We start from the raw sequence: 23,961 nt of genomic DNA, 5'->3' as shown, positions 1-23,961 counted from the left end.
CAATCTATTTTACGGGCTAAAAAAGAAATTAATGCGGAGCTTAAAGCCTGATGTAAAGTTTTTCAAGACAGACTTTGAATGACAACTTGCCTAAAAACATTTTAACAACAGAAAAATATGCTTATACCAGACTCGATAGATTTTTATTATTTAATCAAACGCTTTTATTTTAGTTTAAATCAAATGTATTTACTCAATGTTTTTATCATTTTTTTTTTACGCTTTCTTTTAAGCCCAGTTTAAATTTCATGAAGGAAACCATGAACACTTGATCCACCTGAAACACAATGATTTCAATAATCAAGCAGAGAAATACTGAAATCAGAGCAATACTGAAATCAGAGCTTTGATAAAGTATTAGGTAAACTTTTGATCAGGGAGAAAAATCAACACTAAACACATTAACATTTAAAACACTGACTTTATTTACATAAAACAATCACAACAAAACATAAAAAAAAAGATAAAAAGAAGTTCGTAAGAGAATCAGAAGCTCCAGCTGTGAAGATGATCAGTGATGAGTGACAGGCAGTGATTGAGTTCAGAAGATCGTTCATGTTAGCGTTGACGTTAGCATCAGCGTCATCACTGCGTCAGCATCGGGGTCATCACTGTATCAGACAGGTGTTAGCATCGGGGTCATCACTGCGCCGGACAGGCGTTAGCATCGGGGTCATCACTGCGTCGGACAGGCGTTAGCATCGGGGTCATCACTGCGTCGGACAGGCGTTAGCATCGGGGTCATCACTGCGTCGGACAGGCGTTAGCATCGGGGTCATCACTGCGTCGGACAGGCGTTAGCATCACTGCGTCGGACAGGCGTTAGCATCGGGGTCATCACTGCGTTGGACAGGCGTTAGCATCGGGGTCATCACTGCGTTGGACAGGCGTTAGCATCGGGGGTCATCACTGCGTCGGACAGGCGTTAGCATTGACGTTAGCATCAGCGTTGTGCTCTGAGGCAGAAGCGCTGGGAAGCTGCCACCAGTCGTCTAGTGTAGCGGCGCTCGATCTCACGCCTGCGCTGGACTCTGAAACGACATTCATTTCAATTAATCATTATGAAATTACAGTAATTTAGCAGCTTTACAGGAGACAGTCATTCAGATCCATTTATTCAATTACTACGTTCAATACTGCAAATTCATCAATTATGAAAAATTCAATTAATATTATTCAGCTCAGTTCAGATAGATGTTGATTCAATTAAGTTTAACTGGCTTCAATGTTACAAAGTTCAATTAGTAGAGATGCTTTACAGCAGAGTTGAATTTTTCATTATTCAATTTTGAAACATTGACGCCGTTATTGAACTGAATTAAATCAACACTGAACTGAATCGATCTGAATGACGCCGCCATTGTGTTTAGAGATTAACAGAATTTTTCATAATTGATGAATTATTGTGGTGTTCTCATGCGAGTGTGTCAGTGGGGTCAGATCAACAACACTTTATGAGTATTAATCATCTTTTAAACCTCAAATGGTGAAAGAAATGAAACTCCATCAAGTGACTGTGACAGAAATCGTGTCTGAACCAGAAGAGCTAAACGTGAGACTCTCTCCCCGACGCCACACAACCCGGCACTCAGACGTTAATATTCATATTCTGCAGGATTTTACTTCATTTCCCTTGTTCCTTTCACTCCTCACCAGACCCAATGTGAAACACCGTGTCCCAAAAGCAACTTAGTGACCACACACACACACACGTGCAGTTTACCCTCGTCATCAGTGTCAGAGGAGTCCAGGAGAGGCCCAGCCGATGAACACGACACCTCTGACATCACAACACACACACACACACACACACACACACACACACACACACACACACACACACACACACTGAGCATGTAAAACTCCTGTGCCAGACATCCACATAAATCAATATCACGATACGGCTTAGTGCGATTGCACGTCATGTACGCGCCTGACGTGTGTGTGTGTGTACGTGTGTGTGTGCGTGTGCGTGTGTGTGTGTGTGTGTGTGTACGTGTGTGTAAAGGAGCAGTGCCACGCTTTACTCTGGAACCAGCAGCGCATTTGACAGCAACCCATCAAAATAAAAGCTTGATATTCACCATTTGAAAATTAAGACGTAAATATAAGTATAATTTCAGAAAAATAAAATGACTATGTAAAATGTATTATTGTTTAATATTTTTATTTAATATTAAATCATAATCAATTCTTTTGTCATTTTAAAGCAATCAGAATTTTAAAAAAAATTACTTTTCACAGAAACGGCAAGTAACGAAAATGGTATTATTTTCTTATAAAACATACTCCAATAATATTTGTTTTATGTATAACTTAAATATTTTAATTACACTGAAGCTTTTCCTTTAAAAAAAAAGAAAAAACTGAAGTTGCTTTTTTTAATAGTGAAATTAATATTATTATTTAGAGCTGCACGATTCTGGATACACTGAGAATCACGTTTTCATTGTTTCAAATAGAGATCAGATTCTCCCAACTAAAAAAAAAAAAAAAAAAATTATATATATCACTAGAGGTTCTGACAAAAATATTAAATGCAAAATTAAATTAGAATGAATATTTAAAGAAAATTGGTTTGGACGAATGATTCAATGACTCAAACACTCATAACTGGATGAATCTGCGTTTTTTTAACAAATTCATTGTCATTTAGGAATAAGATCCCGATCCTTAAACGATTAATCAAGCAGCTCTAATTGGCATTTTCCATGCAGATGAACTCAATAAATCACCCGCTTGTTCTAGAATGATTCAGTCTTTCCAAATGTCATCTGGAGAAAGTTCCAGTGTTTTCCCCGCATCACAGAAAAACTAAATCTCTCCGCGTCAGTTTGGTGTTTCCCCTAGGAGTGGTAGACCTCGAGTCTGGAGCTGAAGTTCATGCATACGTGTCCTCGTACAGGCAAAAACCAGTGCGAACGTCATTCGAGCTTCAGTGTGTGTAGGTGTGAGTGTGTTGGACCATTTTTCCTGCCAACCAAAATTTCGTTATTTTAAATGTAGGCGCGTTGCTCGTGGCAAGCGCACTCATGAGACGCCGGCGCGACCACAACATTGCCCAACATCAATGGCAAACGTAATGCAAGCGGAACGAAACTGCTCGTTATTGTGTGGTTGAAGGACCGTTTATCAGTTTGGACCAGTGCAGCGCGAGCCGATCGTGATCATGTGACTGTTACTACACAGCGCTAATAAGAGATCCAGTAAAGAAAGCATTTGAATTCGCCACAGAAGTGATAACATCGCTGCGAGATCCAGTGAGAAACATTAACATTTCTCCGTTATTAACGGATCAAACTGCGCTGACGTGGAAACCTGGAAGAAACATTGTGCCATGAATGAACTATCCAGTGTCCACAGATCAGCCACATTCACCATGGATTTACTGTAGTAACACTCACTGCAGACATGGAAGTTTGGCAGGAACAGTGGGCTATAATGCCTTCAAGTAACATTACGTCGGTTTTATTTTGACATTATGAATACAATTGCTGCCCTCAAATGTTAATCTGAACTAAAATAAACCTGTTTATAACTACTACAATATTACATTTAATTTTTTCCAAGGAGCTGTTTTGTTTTATATGCTCCTAAGTTGAGTCAATTATAGCTCTAGAATTGCTCAAAGTAAAAAAACATCATACTTTATGAACTTAGTTTTAATAATAAAAAAAATTTAAATCAAGGAAATTTCTCTGGCATTTCTTTATTTTTGCTGAATCAAAAAACGTACCGAACCGTGACACAAGTGTATCGTATGGGACCGAACCGTGAATTTTGTGAACCGTTACACCCCTAATATATATATGTGTGTGTGTGTGTGTGATTGTTTGGCTGGCAGGGGTTAACGCTGCAGTGGTTTGGTCAGGGCTGGTTATGGCGGTGCAGAATGAGTACCTGGAACGGTCCCGAGGCTGGAGTTGTCGAAGAACTGAGTGGGATGGCCGAGCGAGATGGGAACGCTGGAGCGCGTGTCGAAGATCTTGCTCTTGGGAGAGTCGAGGAAGGCTCTCTTCGGGGAGTTGAGCTCAGTCTCGCTCAGCGGCGGCTGCCGTTTCTTCGGTGTACATGGAGCGTCTCTCACGCTCTCCTTGATCTTATACGCTCGACGCTTCCACTTGTGGAGCTCCTCCTGCTGCTTGCTCACCAGACTACAGGAGGAGGGACACAGGGCAGATTAGGGTTAGGGGACACACACACAGAGTTTTGGATCGGTACGATTTTTTATGTTTTTACAAGAAGTCTCTTCTGCTCACCAAGGCTGCATTTATTTGATTTAAAAAAAAAGAAAAAAGAAAAAAGTTAAATATTATGACGATTTAAAATGACTGTTTTCTATTTTAATATATTTTAAATAGTAATTTATTCCTGTGATCAAAGCTGAATTTTCAGCATCATTACTCCAGTCTTCAGTGTCACATGATCCTTCACAAATCATTCTAATATGATGATTTGATGCTCAAGAAACATTTATGATTATAATCAGTTTTGAAAATAGTTCATATTTTTGTGGAAACTGACATTCATTTTATTTTTCTGGATTCTTTGATGAATACACAATTCAAAAGAACAGCATTTATTTGAAATAGAATCTTTTGTAACATTATAAATGTCTTTACTGTAACTTTTGATCAATTTAATTAATCCTTGATGAATAAAACTATTGATTTCTTTTATTTAAACTCAATAATGTTGCTATGCTGATGACCACATCATCTAGAGTCACTCCTGTTCTCCGTTCACACACTGAAGGCTTATTGAGAGGATTCAAGAGATGTTTCAGTGCGGTTACCTCTCAAACTGAGCGTTCTTCTTCTGAAGCTCCTCGATCTTCTTCTCTTTGAGGGATGGTACCGCTCTGGGATTTGAGCCCAACTTCAGGTCAAACTCGTCACCGTCTGCAACTGCAGAAGACATTTACAACACTTATATAAAGTCACATGACCTCAACACTGAATCTGTTTCTCTCTTAAAGGGCTAGTTCACTAAACAGTGCAATCAGAGCCCGTCTACGGAGAGCCTGGCCACTCCCTATTAAGTCCAATTGTACCAAATTGTGGTTGTAGTTCCACCAGAGCTCCACTGGGGGCGATCACCCATGAGTGCAGAATGAATGGGAGTCTATGGGGCTAGACGGCTAAATTTGTCTCTTTCACCCGAACGCCGTTGAGAAATCTCAGATTTGATTGTAGGTTTTGCAAGTTCAACATGGGTTATAGGTCGAAAGTTGAATGAACAAGTACTTATGTCCTTTCAATTTCTTACAGGTTGAGTTGTTGCCTATAACACACTAGCATTCTGCTAATGAACGCTGATTGGTCAGTGAAGGACTGATTACAACCAGATATACCGCTTGATGTATGTGACCGTGTGTGTGTATTTTCGGTGTGGTCTTTTAAAACAACAAAACAAAAACTCTTCTAGCACGTGTATTTAGCCTACCTGTGTCGGCTGTGTTGTGTTGTGTGTTTACCCGTGTCGGCTGTGTTGTGTTGTGTGTTTACCCGTGTCGGCTGTGTTGTGTGTTTACCCGTGTCGGCTGTGTTGTGTGTTTACCCGTGTCGGCTGTGTTGTGTGTTTACCCGTGTCAGCTGTGTTGTGTGTTTACCCGTGTCGGCTGTGTTGTGTTGTGTGTTTACCCGTGTCGGCTGTGTTGTGTGTTTACCCGTGTCGGCTGTGTTGTGTGTTTACCCGTGTCGGCTGTGTTGTGTGTTTACCCGTGTCGGCTGTGTTGTGTGTTTACCCGTGTCGGCTGTGTTGTGTGTTTACCCGTGTCGGCTGTGTTGTGTGTTTACCCGTGTCGGCTGTGTTGTGTGTTTACCCGTGTCGGCTGTGTTGTGTGTTTACCCGTGTCGGCTGTGTTGTGTGTTTACCCGTGTCGGCTGTGTTGTGTGTTTACCTGTGTCGGCTGTGTTGTGTGTTTACCTGTGTCAGCTGTGTTGTGTAGTTACCTGTGTCAGCTATTGTGTAGTTACCTGTGTCAGCTGTGTTGTGTGTTTACCTGTGTCAGCTGTGTTGTGTAGTTACCTGTGTCAGCTGTTGTGTAGTTACCTGTGTCAGCTGTGTTGTGTGTTTACCTGTGTCGGCTGTGTTGTGTGTTTACCTGTATCGGCTGTGTTGTGTGTTTACCCGTGTCGGCTGTGTTGTGTGTTTACCCGTGTCGGCTGTGTTGTGTGTTTACCCGTGTCAGCTGTGTTGTGTAGTTACCTGTGTCAGCTGTGTTGTGTAGTTACCTGTGTCAGCTGTGTTGTGTGTTTACCTGTGTCAGCTGTGTTGTGTAGTTACCTGTGTCAGCTGTGTTGTGTAGTTACCTGTGTCAGCTATTGTGTAGTTACCTGTGTCAGCTGTGTTGTGTGTTTACCTGTGTCAGCTGTGTTGTGTAGTTACCTGTGTCAGCTGTTGTGTAGTTACCTGTGTCAGCTGTGTTGTGTGTTTACCTGTGTCGGCTGTGTTGTGTGTTTACCTGTATCGGCTGTGTTGTGTGTTTACCCGTGTCGGCTGTGTTGTGTGTTTACCCGTGTCGGCTGTGTTGTGTGTTTACCCGTGTCGGCTGTGTTGTGTGTTTACCCGTGTCAGCTGTGTTGTGTAGTTACCTGTGTCAGCTGTGTTGTGTGTTTACCTGTGTCAGCTGTGTTGTGTAGTTACCTGTGTCGGCTGTGTTGTGTGTTTACCCGTGTCGGCTGTGTTGTGTGTTTACCTGTGTCGGCTGTGTTGTGTGTTTACCTGTGTCGGCTGTGTTGTGTGTTTACCCGTGTCGGCTGTGTTGTGTGTTTACCTGTGTCAGCTGTGTTGTGTGTTTACCTGTGTCGGCTGTGTTGTGTGTTTACCCGTGTCGGCTGTGTTGTGTGTTTACATTTACATTTTACATTTACATTTAGTCATTTAGCAGACGCCCTTATCCAAAGCGACTTACAAATTAGGACTAAGTTCAGCGAGTCATCATAAAGAGGCAAAAGCAACAACAACGCAGGAAGTGCTCAAAATACGAAGTTCTGGTATTATTCAGAGTAGCATAAGCCTGATAAGTGATGTTTCAAAGGGAAAGGATTTTTTTTTTTTTTTTTTTTTTTTTTTTTTTTATAAGGTTAAGTGCTCACGGAAGAGATTGGTTTTCAGCTGTTTTTTGAATGTTGTTTACCTGTGTCAGCTGTGTTGTGTAGTTACCTGTGTCAGCTGTGTTGTGTGTTTACCTGTGTCGGCTGTGTTGTGTGTTTACCCGTGTCGGCTGTGTTGTGTGTTTACCTGTGTCAGCTGTGTTGTCGATGCCTCGAGAGAAAAGCTGCAGAGTGACTGAAGGATTGCTGTAAAGCAGTATCTCTGGTCGTACGATGTGTATGACGTCATTTACATTTTAAAAGACTTTTTAAAGCAAATAAGTGACTCTAAAAAATCTAACACCCAGCAATGTGTAATTTCTTTGCATCTCCTTTTGAATATAACATTCAAATTACTAGACAAATTATATCCTGAGAAAAGTGGATTTTGAGGGGTATAGCGCCATAGACCTCCATTCATTCTGCACTCGTCCTGTGAGCGCCCTCATATGGAACAAGAGTGGAACTGCAACCAGTTCAGAAGCCGGAAGTTTACTGAGAGTGGAAGTTCTCCCCTTACGGCGCTGATCCACTTGTCCGACACGACTGTCGCGTGATGTCGCGACGCCTCCCCACATTGGTACATTGATGGGCGTTTACCACTATGGGCGTGGTTTTGACCGAGCGGGAAATGTAGCATTAGAACAGAGGACCTGTGAGAGACTTCCCTCCGTCTCCATATGCTCTACTTCTATTGGATAGTCGCGTTTAACGGAATTCACTTGCATAAAGATGGGCATCGGCCAGCTTTTTGATGCGCAGCCTTTTTCCAAATGAAGCGCCGCCTTCCCAGAATGCTTTGCGCAGTGTTGGGGTAGTTACTCAAAAAAAGTAATTCGTTACTAGTTACTTCTGTAAATTGTAATGAGATTACTTTACTAGTTACTGCATTTAAAAAGTAACTTCACTACATATTAGTTTACTTTCCCATTTCTTAATTTACCCTGTAGATACGGACAAAAATCATAGCCCTATCATCACTTAGCCTGTCCGCATAGTGTTTATAAATGTAGCCTATACAAAATGGCATGTAAAACCATATGAAAGAACAATATCCATGTCTGCACAAAGAAATATGCCTCACTGTAAAATCCACAAACAACAGGATAAAGGACAAATGTCTGCGGTGGTAGACACATAATCAGGGCTGAACTGGGACAAAAAAAATAAAAAAATAAAAAATCGGCCCTGGATTTTTGGCCAGAATAATAATAATAGCACACTAATATGCATATATTATTGTAAAAAATGCACTGAAAAATAAAGGAAACTTTCATAATTAGTACAAAACTAATTATGAAAGTTTCCTTTATTTTTCAGTGCATTTGTGCTGTGTCTATTTTTCACGCTAATTTTCTCTGTACATTCCTTGTGTTTCTTCTCCATCTCTCAGACTATTTTGACAGATACACACTGACACACTGCACGCTCGCTCAAAGCCCAAAGGGGGAGGTGTTTAAAGATGTGATTGGACCAGCCCAGTGTCAATCAAGAAAAGATCCAATGGGCCAAGGTGTTTCATGGGCCGGTCAGCTATCAGGAAAAAAAAAACTGACGAAGACTTTAACTAATGCATTACACCGGCACGCACTTACTTAACCCAGCGCCGCCAATTAAGCAAAACGAATGGGCCGCCGATGTACGAGTTTTATGGTCCGTAAAAAAAAAAAAAAAACAGAAAAGAAAATTGAGATGTCGACCCAAAAGGCACGTCAGCCCACTGGGAATCTCCCGGTAGTCCCGATGGCCAGTACTTGCTGCCTGAGCATATAAAGTGCATTTCACGCGAATATTTTTGTCCTTTCGAGCAATAAACTTAAAGTAATGTGAATATCGCCACGGTCCGAAACCCCCTGTCTCCGTCTCCATTTCCTGCTCCCCTTCGCACAAGCAGCTACGTCACTCAAATCGATCTCTATGACAACGGTGCAAGCGCGCGCACGCACACACACACACACACACACAGACAGACATGCACGCAGCACAAACAGATCAGAGCTTTACACGCAGGCAAACACGACTTGGGTAACGCAGGAAAGCGCGTTCCTATAGTCTAGTAAAGTAGTGTAGTTACCGATATTTTTAGTGTAATGCGTTACTTTATTTCGTTACCCAAAAAAGTAATATCGTTACTGTAATCCGCTACTTTGTAACTCGTTACCCCCAACACTGGCTTTGCGGGCGCGTCAAAGTCGCTTGACGTCACCCATAGGAATATAGTGGAGAGCGGCGCGACAGAAGTGTCGCACGGACAAGTGGATCAGCGCCGTTAGACATTCTCTGGTGCAATCCATCAAACTCACTGTAGTTCGATCCCTCACAGCCTCGTTTTTTATTACTCCGTGATAAAAATCAAGCATGCTCTACAGAATCAATGGTTGGTTGCTGTTTTAACGGTGAGAAGCAAGTTAAACTATAAGAGTCATTTAAAAAGATAAAAATGAATTCAGGGTCTTTTAAAGCGTTTCACCATGTGATCAATCGTTTTTTAGAGTTCAGTTCCACACGGACTCTTACATGACTGCTCATCGTCCTGCTGCACCTTCCTCAGGGTCTCCTTCAGCTTGCGGATGACATCGGCCCGGTGCTCCAACATGGAGCTCATCTGAGCGATTCTAGAAGGAAAGAATCACAGGAGAACGTTACACACGCTCTTCCCAGTCTCCGGATCTCCACGATGCTAATAAACCGGCTTCAGTCTGTATTACAGCACGCACTCTTTCTCATGGCTTGTGGAGACCGCGATGTGATCCAGCTCCATTTTCACGAGTTTGTCCTTCATGCCGGCGAGTTCAGCGGCAGCCGGTGTCATGTTCTTCTTAAACAGGATCTGCGGGACAAATTTAAGGAAAAATACCAAGCATGAAGTGGATACGGAGAGAAACCCAAGGTGAAAACCATCTGATGGTACAGCAGCCGTGACACTAGTCAAGTCAAGTCAAGTCAAGTTTATTTGTATAGCGCTTTTCACAATACAGATTGCATCAAAGCAGCTTCACAGTATTAAATTAAAATAATACAACAAAGTTTGTTTCAAGAGGAATTTATTGATTGATAAAATTAAATTAAATATCCCCAAAATATCCCCAACTGAGCAAGCCAAAGGCAACAGTGGCAAGGAACCGAAAAACTCCATCAAGTGACCTAATGGTGTCCTAAAACTCCATCAGGTGCCTTAATGGAGAAAAAAAAACCTTGGGAGAACCCAGGCTCAGTCGGGGGCCAGTTCTCCTCTGGCATTTATGAGCTAGAGGCCGGATTGTAGTTTGAACTGTAGGATTATATGAATGCCTGGCTGAAGAGATGCGACTTTAATCTAGTTTTAAACTGGGAGAGCGAGTCTGAGCAACGAACAGTATCAGGAAGACTATTCCAGAGTTTTGGAGCCAAATGTGAAAATGCTCTCCCTCCTTTGGTGGTTCTGGATATCCTAGGTATGACCAAAAGCCTTGAATTTAGTGATCTCAAAGAGCGCGATGGATTATAGGGCGATAGAAGATCCGTTAAATAGACTGGAGCTAAGCCGTTTAGGGCTTTATAAGTCAGTAGCAATACCTTGTAATTAATACGGAACTTTATAGGTAACCAATGCAGTGATGATAAAATCGGTGTTATATGATCATATTTTCTTGATCTCGTAAGAACTCTAGCGGCGGCATTTTGGACTAACTGTAGCTTGTTTATTGAGGATGCAGGACAACCAGCTAATAAAGCATTACAGTAATCCAGTCTCGAGGTCATGAATGCATGAACTAACTTTTCTGCATCAGAAACTGATAGCATATTACGTAGCTTAGCAATGTTTCTAAGGTGGAAAAAGGCTGTTTTTGTAACATAAGAAATATGATTTTCAAAAGACAGGTTGCAATCGAGTATAACACCCAGGTCTTTTACTGTAGAGGATAAAGTAACAGGACATCCTATGATGTTAAAGTTGTATTGTGCGAGGTTTTGTGGGCGGTTTTTTGAACCGATAAGTATTACCTCTGTCTTGTCTGGATTTAATAAAAGAAAATTACGCGTCATCCAATCTTTTATATCTTTAACACACTCTGTCAATTTGGAAAATGTAGCGTTTTCATCCGGCCGTGATGAAATATATATTTGAGTGTCATCAGCATAACAATGGAAACTAATTCCATGTTTCCTTATAATATTTCCAAGTGGCATCATATATATTGAAAATAACAGGGGGCCTAATACAGATCCCTGCGGCACTCCATAGTTTACTGGAGTTATGATCGATTTTTCTCCATTTAAATAGACAAAATGGTAGCGGTCAGATAGGTATGATTTGAACCAGCTTAGTGCTTGTCCTTGAACACCAGTATAATTTTGTAGTCGATCTAAGAGTATTGTGTGATCTATAGTATCGAACGCAGCACTAAGATCAAGTAAAACTAGTATTGAGATACAGCCTTGGTCAGAAGCTAAAAGTAAATCATTTGTGATTTTAACGAGCGCAGTTTCAGTGCTATGATGCGGTCTGAATCCAGACTGAAACTTTTCATAGATATCATTTTGTTGCAAGAAAGAGCCCAGTTGAGCGGACACCACTTTTTCTAATATTTTAGACATAAATGGAAGATTTGAAATGGGTCTATAATTTGCTAGATTATTATGATCTAATTGTGGTTTCTTAATGAGAGGTTTTATAACTGCCAGTTTAAATGTTCTTGGAACATGACCTAAAGATAAAGACGAGTTAATAATATTGAGGAGAGGCTCTTCCACTACAGATAACACTTCTTTCAGTAGTTTAGTTGGTATAGGATCTAATAAACATGTTGTTGTTTTAGATGAAGTGATAAGTTTATTTAACTCTTTTTGTTCTATAGTTGTAAAGCACTGTAATTGTTCTTTCGGGGTGATAATTGAAGCTGAATTGTAAGGCGCGATTGAAGATTGAACGTTTATAATTGTGGTTCTGATGCTTTCTATTTTCTCAGTGAAGTAGTTCATGAAATCATTACTACTGAACTGTAACGGGATATTTTGTTCGGGTGACGTCTGTTTATTTGTTAGTCTAGCCACGGTGTTAAATAGAAACCTTGGATTGTTTTGGTTGTTTTCTATTAGTTTGCGGAGGTGCTCAGCCCTGGCAGCTTTTAGGGCCTTTTTATAACGTGACATACTGTCTTTCCACGCGATTCTAAAGACCTCTAAATTAGTTTGTTTCCATTTACGCTCTAAAATACGGGTTTCTCTCTTTAAAACATGCGTAGTATTGTTATACCATGGTGCTTTATTTTTCTCTCTGACCTTTTTTAATTTAATAGGTGCAACCACATCCAATGTTCTAGAGAGAATGGTGCTCATAGTGCTAGTTAGTTCTTCTAGTTCATCTGTTTGTTTGGGTTCAGGCAGCAGCTGAGACAGATTAGATAAGCAATTTGAGAAATTATCTATGGTGGATGGGAGGATTGTTCTGCCTGGTTGATAACGCGACGCCGCATGACATATTACAGCAGTACGTAATATGCAAGTTACCATGTAGTGATCAGTGACTTCATCACTTTGTGGAATGATATCTATATCGGTTGGATCGGTTCCGTGTGATATAATTAAATCGAGTGTATGATTAAGACGATGAGTTGGTCCGGTGACGTTTTGCTTGACCCCAAATGAATTTAATAAATCTGTAAACGCAGCTCCTAACGCATCATTTGGATTATCTACGTGTATGTTAAAATCTCCAACAATTAATGCTTTATCGACATTGACTAATAGGTCTGAGAGAAAATCTGCAAACTCTTTTAGGAAATCAGCGTAAGGCCCTGGCGGTCTATATACGGTAGCCAAGGCTAGAGATAATAGGGATGTTTTTCTAACATCTAAGAGCGTAACATTTAGTACAAGTACTTCAAATGAAATAAACTTATAACCCGTTTTCTGAGTAACATTTAGAATATCTTTATAAATGGTTGCAACACCTCCGCCACGGCCAATCAGACGGGGCTCATGCTTATAACAGTATCCAGGAGGAGTAGACTCATTAATACCGAAATAATCATTTGGTTTAAGCCAGGTTTCAGTAAGGCAAAGTACATCGAAGCTATTATCTGTGACTATTTCATTTACAATAACTGCCTTAGGTGTGAGTGATCTAATGTTTAGAAGACCTAGCTTTAGAAATAGTTTTTGTTTACTAATAGCAACATTTTCTGTTTTAATAACAATTAGATTTTTCCTAGATCCTGCATTAGATTTATTATTTGATCTCACTAAACGAGGAATAGACACGGTTTCTATGCAATGTTCTACACTAGTATTTATATCAGTTGAATTGGTGCAGCAGAGACTATGATTTGGACTTTTGGTTACTAGTCAAAGGGTATTTAACATTTTGGAGATGTTATCTGACAGAAGATCCGCTCCGAATCTGCTTGGGTGTAAGCCATCAGCACGGAAAAGCCTAGGACGCTCCCAAAACAGATTCCAATTATTTACAAAGAGCAGTTTCTGCTCATTGCACCATGACATTAACCATTCATTTAGCGCAAATAATCTGCTGAATTTTTCATGCCCTAGTCGGTACGTGGGAAGCGGTCCTGACACAATGATCGTTGTTTCAGGCGATGTGCTGCGTACCGTATCGATTAGATTCCTGAAGTCTTTCTTCAGAATCTCCGTCTGGCGCAGCCTGATGTCGTTCACTCCCGCGTGCAGGACCACAGTTCCGACGCGCTCGTCACCGTTCAGGATCTCGGGAACGCGAGCAGCGATTTCAGAAACACGAGCACCAGGGAAGCAGTGACTTTGCACCTTACTTGTACCTAACGTAGCGTGTACGTGCCGAACGATGGAATCGCCGATGATCACAGCATCGCGTTCTGTTTCGCGTAGAGGGGAGAAGCGGTTTTGTGTCGATAACTCGAAAACCGGGAGGGTCGGAGAAAGTCTTGGTCTAAACCTGACTCGCGTCTTCCGCTGCGGAACCACCCAGGCTTCGTGGTGGCGTGTTGGAGCCGGAGTGAACGAGACCATGGCTGATTGCGACCGATGCTGAGGAACGCACGGAGTAGACGCGGTCGGAGTCAGCGGGTTAGTAACGTTAAACACTGATTTGTGTGCGTCGGCGCGTGATGTTTCAAGAGCCAAACACCGGTCTCTCAGCTCGGCCTGTCTCAATAAAAGGTAATATGCATTATTGTGCATGCATTATTGACACTATGTGAGTTTAACTTTATTCGCAAATGTTTTATGCGATATTCCAGTCACTTCCTGGGAAACTGGCACTAAATATCAGTAATAAAACCAAGTTTCTTATTCCCTCCATCATAAACGAGTGTGTCTCGAGCGTCAGACGAAACCGTAAACGCTGTCGTGTTCTCTGGCGTTCGGATGCTGGTGTTCGGGAACACTCGTGTGTGTGAGACGCTTCTAGAGGGAATTACACCAAATCATTCTGATCACACACTTCGACTTTCAGAAACACCAACCCAACATTAGAGATGCTGCGACGCCATTGGTCCACTGGTTACTCCAGTTATCCAATCACAGCTGACGCTGAGGCAAAGTCACGTTTTATTGAGGGATTTATACAGTAAATGTGTTTCCATCGTAGTTTATGTGCATGACGACTTATCAGATAAAAAAAAAAAATTATCCACCTCAATTAAGCTCATATGGGTTTTTTTTGCTGATTTTTAGAATTTATGCAATCTTCACGTTTCCATCCAGTTTTTTTTTGTGATAACAAATTGAGCATAAAATAGGAGGATGGAAAGTGTATACGCCTCAATTGAGCACGAACGTTTCTTATGCATATTACAATTTATGCACATCTTGCCGTTTCCATCCAGCGCTTATGTGACATCACAAAATTTGCATAATAGTTGGATGGAATCATAGCTATTGGTTCACCCAGACCGATATCTGCTCCACCTATGGTCACAATATAACAATTAACAGTTTGTAAATAAAAAATAAAAATAAATGAAAAAACACAAATTGTCAAACAAAAAAAAGTTTCTGTTCAGTATATTGTTTTTACTTCACTATGGAAAACCTAGATATGGTGCTGATGATCTAAACTGGGTTTCACATTTCTGTTTCCTTTTTATAAACTCAACTGTCCAATGACCATCAAGTCAACTATTAACGAACCTCTGACTCTTTAAGTTTAGCTTCCAGGTTCTGAATGAGGCCTTGCTTCTGCTTGAGCTGGGCACTGAGTTCCTGGAGCTGAAGACGTGTCCGGTTTAAGGAATCAGCCTGAAGCTTCAGCTCCTTCATCTGCTCCCGAATCTCCTGCCAGGCAAACAATGGGTAACGCTTTACGATCAGCTACTGAAACTACCAATAAGCAATGAATTTGTAACAATATTCATTAATATTTGTTGAACTTAGTTAATATAAAGAGTCTGTAATGTCACCAGAAGATCCAATCTTGACCATTTTTTAAATTAAATTACAAGGTTAAAGGTGCAGAATGACAGCTAGTGGTCGAGATAGGTACTGCACTCCAAATTCAAAATATCAGAGATTGTTGTTTCCCCGCCTCCTCAGACTCGACACTCATGCGGGTTGTCAGTTTGAGGCCTCGCAACAGGAACGAGCGCAATGAAAGCCAAGGAGACTTACAAGTTGATCAATTGTAAGTTGATTTATCCGTGTTTTAATATGCTCTCGTTCATAGATTTGTAGATGGATAGAGGCTTTTTAGGCAGTGTGGAATCTGCAATCTCTGACCCAGTTTGTTTGCTCGTTTCCCGCCAACTGGCACCCCAGGGCTGTCGAGATACTATTGGCTGAATTGGCAGTGGGTGGAGTCACACAGACCAAAACAAAAACCGACTGACAACACAGAACGTGTAAAATAATAAGTAAAATAACTGGCTGTAGAAGTGTTTTCAGAGAAACGAGGATGTGAACTTAGCATGTTTCCTGAATATCTGCAAACATATGGTATTTTTATGCTTTAGTAGAGTAAAAAAAAGTTACAGCACCTTTAAAAAACATATGCATGGACGAATTGTTCACAATAAGATGCCCATTACATAAATTCCCCCTCTCCGTACCTCCATCTGCTTCTGCGTTTTCTGCAGTTGCAGCGACAGACTGAGATTGTCCTGCAGGAGTTCAGCCTCAGTTTTGGGAAGCGTGCCGTTTAGCGCTTTCAGCAGAGTCACAGTCTCTCTCCTCAGATCCTTCAGCCGCCGCTCAGACTCAGATGACGATGATTTGAGCGGCGAGATCTCAGACTTGCAGTCGTTCAGCAGAGCCTGTTGACGAGCACAGATCGGTCAGGAAAGAGGAGCGAGACAAAAACAGAAAAACCATTTCAAAGCATGAATTACTCACAATATAATGTGCATTCAGATGCTCGATGGCTTTAGTGCGACGCGCGATCTGTTGCTCGTAGAGCTGTACGATAGCGGCGCACTGAGGAGACGTTAGCAGAGCCGTGAGATCCGAGAGCTCACGAGTCCTGTGCTGACGCTCCTCTGACACGAGCACCGAGTGTTTGGCTACACCGTCCTTCAGAACCCTTAGAACACACTCCAATTTCTGATGAACACACAAAATAAGATACTTCAGTACCAGAGAGTAACATGGAAAACTACAGTCATGTCATTCATTCATTAGTATGGAGTGCCACAAGGCTCAGTACTAGGACCGTACAACAACCGCAGAATTATTCAATGTAGAACAATGTGAATTGAGTAAACATGAATGGTTGAAATTGCCAAACAATGAACATGATCACACCTGCAGGTACTGTTGTCGTCTTTCCACCAGATCTAACAGTCTCTGATCCCAGACCTGTTGTAAGTCGTCCTGAAGTGACAGTGAAGCCAGAGCCGGAGCCCGAGCCGTGAGGACGAGCAGGTCCTGCAGTCGAGACTCCTCGAACGAGGCCACGTCACGCCGGACCTCCGTCTCAAAGTGAGTCTTGCAGCGCTGCGCTAGTCTCCTGTACACCTCCTACAACATCGTGTTTTGCTTACGTTAACACTTCAGTAGGGGTGTAACGATACCCTCACGTCACGATTCGATATTATTACAACACAATTTTTGTATTGCGATATATTGTTACGCAGAACATGTTCAAGTGAGATGATTTTCGTGTCTCTGCCGACTCTTACCGCAATCTCGATCAGCACGGTGTTCAGTCTAGTGGTTTTTGTTGTGTGCATCACGTGGACGTTTCTCTGCGCCACTGGAATGAACTGAACCAGCGGATAGATCACGGCCCACTCTTCACGATTCACGTCGTGTAACGCATCAGTGGGACGATCGATGATCAGCTGGAGCTTCGCAAAGGCCGCCTTCACATGGAAGTAAAACCTCACGTCAGATTTCTGGACAAAGAGTCTTGAGCTTCACATGTAAACCAAACGTTTCAGACTCATCAGCATTTACCTGCAGCTTCTCCTCAGACGCGTCAATCTCAGAAATCAGATGTGCAGATCGGTGTTTGGACTGCATGTTACTCTGATCAGCAGACACGCTAGCGTTCACCTCAGTGAGAGACTGAAACACAACGACACTCGGCTTTAAAAACAACAAGTTAAGAATAAAAGGGATAGTTCAGCAAAAATTAAAACTCATCATTTACTCCCATGTTGTTCCAAAACAGGCTAAAACCAAACTCTGGTTAGAGGGACAAAAACATCTCAGGTTTCATAAGAAAGATCTTATTTGGGGTTCAAATATTAACCAAAGGCTTATGGGTTTGGAACAATATGAGGGAGAGTAAATGACAGAATGCGTCTCATTTAAGCTGAGATCTGGTTATTCTGGGTTAGAAACACGACTCAGACTCTCACCAGACTGAGCGAATGGACTTCAGATTCCAGCAGGATCTTCTGCTTCTCCAGTTGCTCTGCTTTAGACTCGACGTGTGTCAGCTGTGGTGGAGAATAACAGGGTTAACACAATCATACGCTCACTAACCAGTGAACACTTCCCTGCACTGAAGTCTGAGCTACGGTCACACACACACACTCTTGATAGGATAGGTCACCCAAAAATGAAAAACTTTAAGACTTATCCATCTTTAAAACACAAATGAAGATATTTTAATGAAATCTGAGCGACTTCGGTCCCTCCACTGACAGCTACGCAACTTTGTCGCTTCAAAAGGTTCATAAAGCGATCTAATAGAGAGAGAAGAAAACTAATCCATATTAATTGAATATTCTGAAGCGACTCGACCGCTTTATATGATGAACAGATTGTGTGCGTCGATTCAGTCTGTTCATTAAAGCGATCGAGTCTCTTTAGAAAATTTGGACTAAACCACTCGATTCATATGATTAGTTTTACGATCTTTTCATGAACCGACTCTTTAAAATTTGATATTACCAAAGTGGGTTTTCGCAGAGATGAAATTTGAAAGGTTCTTCAGTGTTCAGAACCATTATTTTCTGAGTGTGAAGAGCACTAACAATCTAAAGGACCTTTTTTTGCAATGGAAAGATTCCATATTAATAAAGGCTCTTTATTGGCATTGATGGTTCCATGAAGAACATTTATGAGTTTATGAAATCTTGCGATTAAACAGCTTTCATTGACCTGACATCAGATCCAGCATGTAGAAGTGAGATTTATTCTGGTTCACCCACTCTTTCCCCTCACCTTCTCCAGCTTTCCCTCCAGTTCTCGTCTAAGTTGATCCCTCTCTTTTGTGACGTCTCTTAAAGACTCGAGGACCTGCTCAGCGCGAGTCTTCTCGTCCTCCAGCTGACCAGTCACACAACTGAGAGACTCCAGCTCCTCGCTCAGACGGTCTCTCTAAAGAAACAACAGATTACTTTAAAGGGGACATACCAACCCAGAACACGTGAATAGTGAAACTCAGTAACTGTGTTCTGCTGAGCCTTTCTCTGCAAGCATGTCTAAAAATAAGCCGATCAGATTTCGCTCTCCTTCTGATGTATGAAGAGGATCTTATTATAATATTACCGGCCCTTTATCTGCACGTTTACACACACCAGCCGACATTTGGTTTCACAAGCGACAACAGAGACCAGTTCTAACGCGATGATGAAGATCCAGCAAAGCCTGAAACTGTTCTGTGGTTGAGCACAGACGAGCACTGAACACTATTGACCAGAACATGTCACCGCTGTCTTATAAACACCTCAGGAACTGTGGACACTTGTGGAGAAGTTAAACATGATGATGAGATGATCAGTGTAACTCCACAACAACTACAGAAATGAGTTCCTGAGTCTCTCCGTAAGGCTGCACTCGCTACTGGTTATTCTGGGATTCTGGATGAGTGAGATTGGCCTGTTCTGTTATTGCCGGAGAATCTGAAGCTCGTGTAAAGACTCCGCCCTCTTCTGAATGGAGGCGGAGCTAAAGCTCATTTGCATTTAAAGGGACACACACAAAAGCAGCGTGTGTTTGCTCCACACAAAAAGGGGCAAATTTGACAAGCTATAATAAATTATCTGGTATTTTGAGCTGATATTTCACAGACACATTCTGGGGACACCATAGATTTATATTACATCTTGTGAAAAGGAGCATGTGTCACCTTTAAGAAAGGTGCTGTTTTTACAGCAGTGTGAGCTAAAATTACCAGATTAACACGCTTACCGTCTGTTCGCTCTTCTGAAGATCGAGTCTCAGTTGTTCTCCCTCCTCCCTCGCTCTCCTCAGAGTCTCCAGGAGCTCATCCTTCTCTTCTGTAAGCGAGGTGAGGTTTGTTTGGAGGTTCTGGATCTCCGTGTTTTGCTGGTCTCGTATGGCACTCAAAGCCGACAGATCTTCACTCATTTGACTCAACTGAGAGGAAACAGAGTAAGAGATTCAGCACTGAATCACTGACCCGTCACATCACATGTCAGGGTTGTTGATCCGTGTCTAACAGCACTCACTACGACAGAATCATTCAAATGTCAGGGAATATGGCAAATGTTGGATGAATCAAAAGCAGGGCTGCACGCTTAATCAAAAAGGGATATGGACGAGTAATAATATTAATATCCGAATATGCGTAAAAATAAAAAACCTGCATGTTCGAATGCAAAAACCATGCATTCAAATTTTTGGTGTGTGAAGAGGTGCACGAGACTACTGGATGAGAGTGTGTGTTCATCAGCTGGAAACACTCAACAGAGAGCGCTCAGCATGTGAGTGTGTGATCAAGAGCGTCTGGTGTGTGTGATGATCTATATGTAGATGTGGAGAGTAGAAGTGAGTGTTTCTGAATGTCAGTTTGCTGTTGTGTGTTCATGTAGTTCATTACGCTGTGTGTTGAAGTGTGTGTTCTCAGGTTACTGATGCACTTACAGTTTTATGCACTATTGTAACCTCATTTTCCCTGCATGCACATTAAAGAAATTATATTTTATTTAAGAACAATTGTTTCAAAAGTTAATGCACTTTAAATAGTGAATGTCATTTCAATAAAAGATGTGATGTGATGATGTGGTTTATATTGCGCCCTCTTGTGGATATAAGACACAACACAGCACTTTTTGCCTTTAACATTAAAGGTCCCATGACATGCTACTTTTTGTAGGCTTTAATATAGGCCTTAGTGGTCCCTAGTACTGTATCTGAAATCCCTTTCCAAAAATTCAGCCTCGGTGCAGAATTATAGCCACTACAAGCCAGTCCCAGAATGAGCTTCCTTCAGACGGGCCGTTTCGGTGTCTGTAGCTTTAAATACTAATAAGGAGGAGAAAGGCGGCGCGAGGTGGAGGGTGGGTGTGGCCTTGACCATCTTGCGCAACGGTACCGTGGCGTGCATGTTTACGTTGGATATTGCAATGGCACGAAGACACGCAGTCGTTCAAGCATTTCAGTTTGACCCAGAATCTGATCCAGATGGAGAAGCAACGGATGAAGAAGTTGCAACTCAGCGGCTCCAGCAGGACGTTTCCGAATGGTTAGTTTAAAATATTATGTCTGGATACGGTACTTTATTCGGATGGTTTACAGTTATTATCATGTAGCTAATGCTAACCTACTGTTGCCTTTTCACGAGAGATCTGTAACGTCTGTATTTATCTTATTACAATTACATCAAGCTCTGCGATCTTGAAATGCGGATATCGCGCGCGCCATATAACCAACAGGAAAACGGTTATCCAAATAACAAAGACGTGTACAACACTCGCGTTACAGTGTGTGTATTCACACACATAAACTGCATAGCTGCATAGCTAATGTTACAGCCACATTCTACGTGTAAAATCTAGGTAACCATAAACAGTGAAGCAACACACTTATATATCATTAGTTGACTTACTTGTCCGAGGTGTGTAGCTGAGCCAAAGAGAGTGATCCAGACTTTAGTTTCAGACGTTCAGCAAGCCCAGCTCTGTATTGACCCTTCGGTGTTCATTTGTACATCCAATTATTGAGCAATTGTTATGCTTCGCTCGCTCAAAAGCCATGATATCTCTCGTGGACAAACTAAAATCGCGCGCGCGTTCCTACTTCCTAGCGCATTTTCTCATGGGCGGAAAATATTCTCTGGGCGGGCAAAGCAGAGACAGGGGAGGTAACATTTCCTCCTTATGACGTCATAAGGAGGAGATTCAAGATCAGCGCGTATGAGCCTCCATTTTCTCAAAGGCAGAGAAAGATAGCAAAAGCTCGATTTACACAGATTAACATTTTTAGAAACTTGGGGACCATATGCAGGCTAGGGGAACTCATATTAATGTTAAAAAACCTCAGAAAGTGAAAATTTCATGTCATGGGACCTTTAAGCATTGCCTTTAGAATTCAAATTCTGCTAATATTTAAGAAAGAAATCAGAATTTATCCTTTACCCTCTGCTGAAGCTGGGACTCCTTCACTTCGCTCTGCTCCATCAGCTCTGCCTTCTCTCTCTGCTGCTGCTTCAGCTCCTCCTTACTCACATGGAGCAAATCCTGATACATCTTAGACTGCAGGAGAGAGTAACAACAGTCAGTGGTGTTGAGGATCTCAGAGGACGTTACAGTGATGTCATGAATCCTCACAGTCGCTGCTGCCTCCTGAAGGTCCTTCTGGATCATCTCTCTCCGACGACTCAGAGACTCCAGCTCCTCCGTCAGAGCCTGAATCTGGACACCATCACAAAGAAATCACACATTATGAGGGATAGGAATTGTAAGTGATAGAACTGGTTCCCCTTTTCCCACAATTTATGGGATTGAGAGCTGTTTGATGGACTCATTGCAACACGGCTCAAGTTACACTTTATTTAAATAGAAACCGGTTCTCTGTTGCAGCAGAACTCAACATGATGTAATATGTAGAGAACACACAGACCGTTACGTACCTTCTCAAGCTGAGCTTTCTGGCTCATCTGATCAGACTCCTGATGTTTCTTCTGTTTGAGCTGTCCTTGGACCTGGATCAGCTATATAGAGATAGAGATAGAGAGATTTTATTGAGAAAACACTTAAACTGCTTCATTCAGAAAATATTCATCATGAAATCAAAATTGACAATTCTTGTAATCAGTGTTTATTGTAAAATGTTTAATCGGTGCACATCATTATTGTTATAATAATCTTAAATAACAGCGACTTCTCTTCTCTGATGATGAGGGCGGGGCTATAACCTGTCACTCACATGAGATCAGCCAATAGCAAACCACAACCATCCAAACAATTCCCCACAGACACAATCAAGCCCCGCCCACATTTGTTCTTGTTCCAGAAGCGTTTCACACGGATATACGACACAATAGAGGAGCGTAAATACCATGTCAGATGGAGCTTCTCTTCCATCTTTTTCAGTGTAAAGTTTATAAACTATTAAACTATTTTAAGCTATAAAATGCAAAAGAGACACTAAAATAAACTGTCACCTAAATATGAGTTGTTCATAAATTTACGTTTAGCAATTACTTCAATCAATCGGAATACAATAGATTGTTATTGATAAGGCTAATGTGACATAAAACACAATATACATTTAATAAGGTCAATCATAAAAATTGCACTTATAAAAGGTAAAAATGGACCAGAAATCAGTTCCAACCCTTAATGGAGGATTATTAGGAGTTAATAACTCTTCATCACTGTCTACGACACACGCTAATAACTCTTCATCACTGTCTACGACACACGCTAATAACTCTTCATCACTGTCTACGACACGCGCTAATAACTCTTCATCACTGTCTACGACACACGCTAATAACTCTTCATCACTGTCTACGACACGCGCTAATAACTCTTCATCACTGTCTACGACACGCGCTAATAACTCTTCATCACTGGCTACGACACGCGCTAATAACTCTTCATCACTGGCTACGACACACGCTAATAACTCTTCATCACTGTCTACGACACACGCTAATAACTCTTCATCACTGTCTACGACACACGCTAATAACTCTTCATCACTGTCTACGACACACGCTAATAACTCTTCATCACTGTCTACGACACACGCTAATAACTCTTCATCACTGTCTACGACACACGCTAATAACTCTTCATCACTGTCTACGACACACGCTAATAACTCTTCATCACTGTCTACGACACACGCTAATAACTCCATCACTGTCTACGACACACGCTAATAACTCTTCATCACTGTCTACGACACACGCTAATAACTCTTCATCACTGGCTACGACACACGCTAATAACTCTTCATCACTGGCTACGACACACGCTAATAACTCTTCATCACTGGCTACGACACACGCTAATAACTCTTCATCACTGCCTACGACACACGCTAATAACTCTTCATCACTGGCTACGACACACGCTAATAAGTCTTCATCACTGGCTACGACACGCTAATAACTCTTCATCACGCTAATAACTCTTCATCACTGGCTACGACACACGCTAATAAGTCTTCATCACTGGCTACGACACACGCTAATAACTCTTCATCACTGGCTACGACACACGCTAATAAGTCTTCATCACTGTCT

At 41.7% G+C, this 23,961-nt stretch overlaps 1 protein-coding gene and 1 long non-coding RNA gene across 4 annotated transcripts in view; one reads left to right on the top strand and one right to left on the bottom strand.

Annotated features, from left to right (window-relative positions):
- LOC309494552 overlaps nt 1-1,039 on the top strand; it is a 116,881-nt gene extending 115,842 nt beyond the window's left edge. Inside the window, exons 1-3 of one of the 2 annotated variants that reach the window (XR_014204352.1) lie at nt 457-563; nt 621-794; nt 923-1,039. This is a non-coding gene — a long non-coding RNA (uncharacterized lncRNA). Of the gene's footprint in view, nt 1-456; nt 564-620; nt 795-922 lie in introns of those variants that run through there. The other variant, XR_014204351.1, reaches the window with a different exon arrangement.
- The window catches only part of LOC309494412 (uncharacterized protein), a 51,599-nt gene continuing 28,039 nt past the window's right edge, over nt 402-23,961 (bottom strand). The window contains exons 39-56 of one of the 2 annotated variants that reach the window (XM_082163744.1): nt 22,336-22,416; nt 22,034-22,117; nt 21,842-21,958; nt 19,653-19,841; nt 18,684-18,839; nt 17,873-17,953; nt 17,466-17,576; nt 17,189-17,371; nt 16,812-17,027; nt 16,404-16,610; nt 16,121-16,324; nt 15,207-15,350; nt 9,815-9,927; nt 9,615-9,712; nt 4,796-4,907; nt 3,901-4,154; nt 917-1,031; nt 402-595 (exon numbers count right to left, since the gene is read on the bottom strand). In XM_082163744.1, the coding sequence (XP_082019870.1) occupies nt 586-595; nt 917-1,031; nt 3,901-4,154; nt 4,796-4,907; nt 9,615-9,712; nt 9,815-9,927; nt 15,207-15,350; nt 16,121-16,324; nt 16,404-16,610; nt 16,812-17,027; nt 17,189-17,371; nt 17,466-17,576; nt 17,873-17,953; nt 18,684-18,839; nt 19,653-19,841; nt 21,842-21,958; nt 22,034-22,117; nt 22,336-22,416 (2,475 nt within the window). In that variant the 3' untranslated portion in view covers nt 402-585. Of the gene's footprint in view, nt 596-676; nt 806-899; nt 1,032-3,900; nt 4,155-4,795; nt 4,908-9,614; nt 9,713-9,814; nt 9,928-15,206; nt 15,351-16,120; nt 16,325-16,403; nt 16,611-16,811; nt 17,028-17,188; nt 17,372-17,465; nt 17,577-17,872; nt 17,954-18,683; nt 18,840-19,652; nt 19,842-21,841; nt 21,959-22,033; nt 22,118-22,335; nt 22,417-23,961 lie in introns of those variants that run through there. The other variant, XM_082163743.1, reaches the window with a different exon arrangement.

Source organism: Leuciscus leuciscus (genome assembly GCF_965113295.1).
Source record: "Leuciscus leuciscus genome assembly, chromosome: 3".
NCBI classification, from domain to species: domain Eukaryota; kingdom Metazoa; phylum Chordata; class Actinopteri; order Cypriniformes; family Leuciscidae; genus Leuciscus; species Leuciscus leuciscus.
Note: the sequence above shows the minus strand (reverse complement) of the source record. Positions and strands in the feature narration are given on the sequence as shown.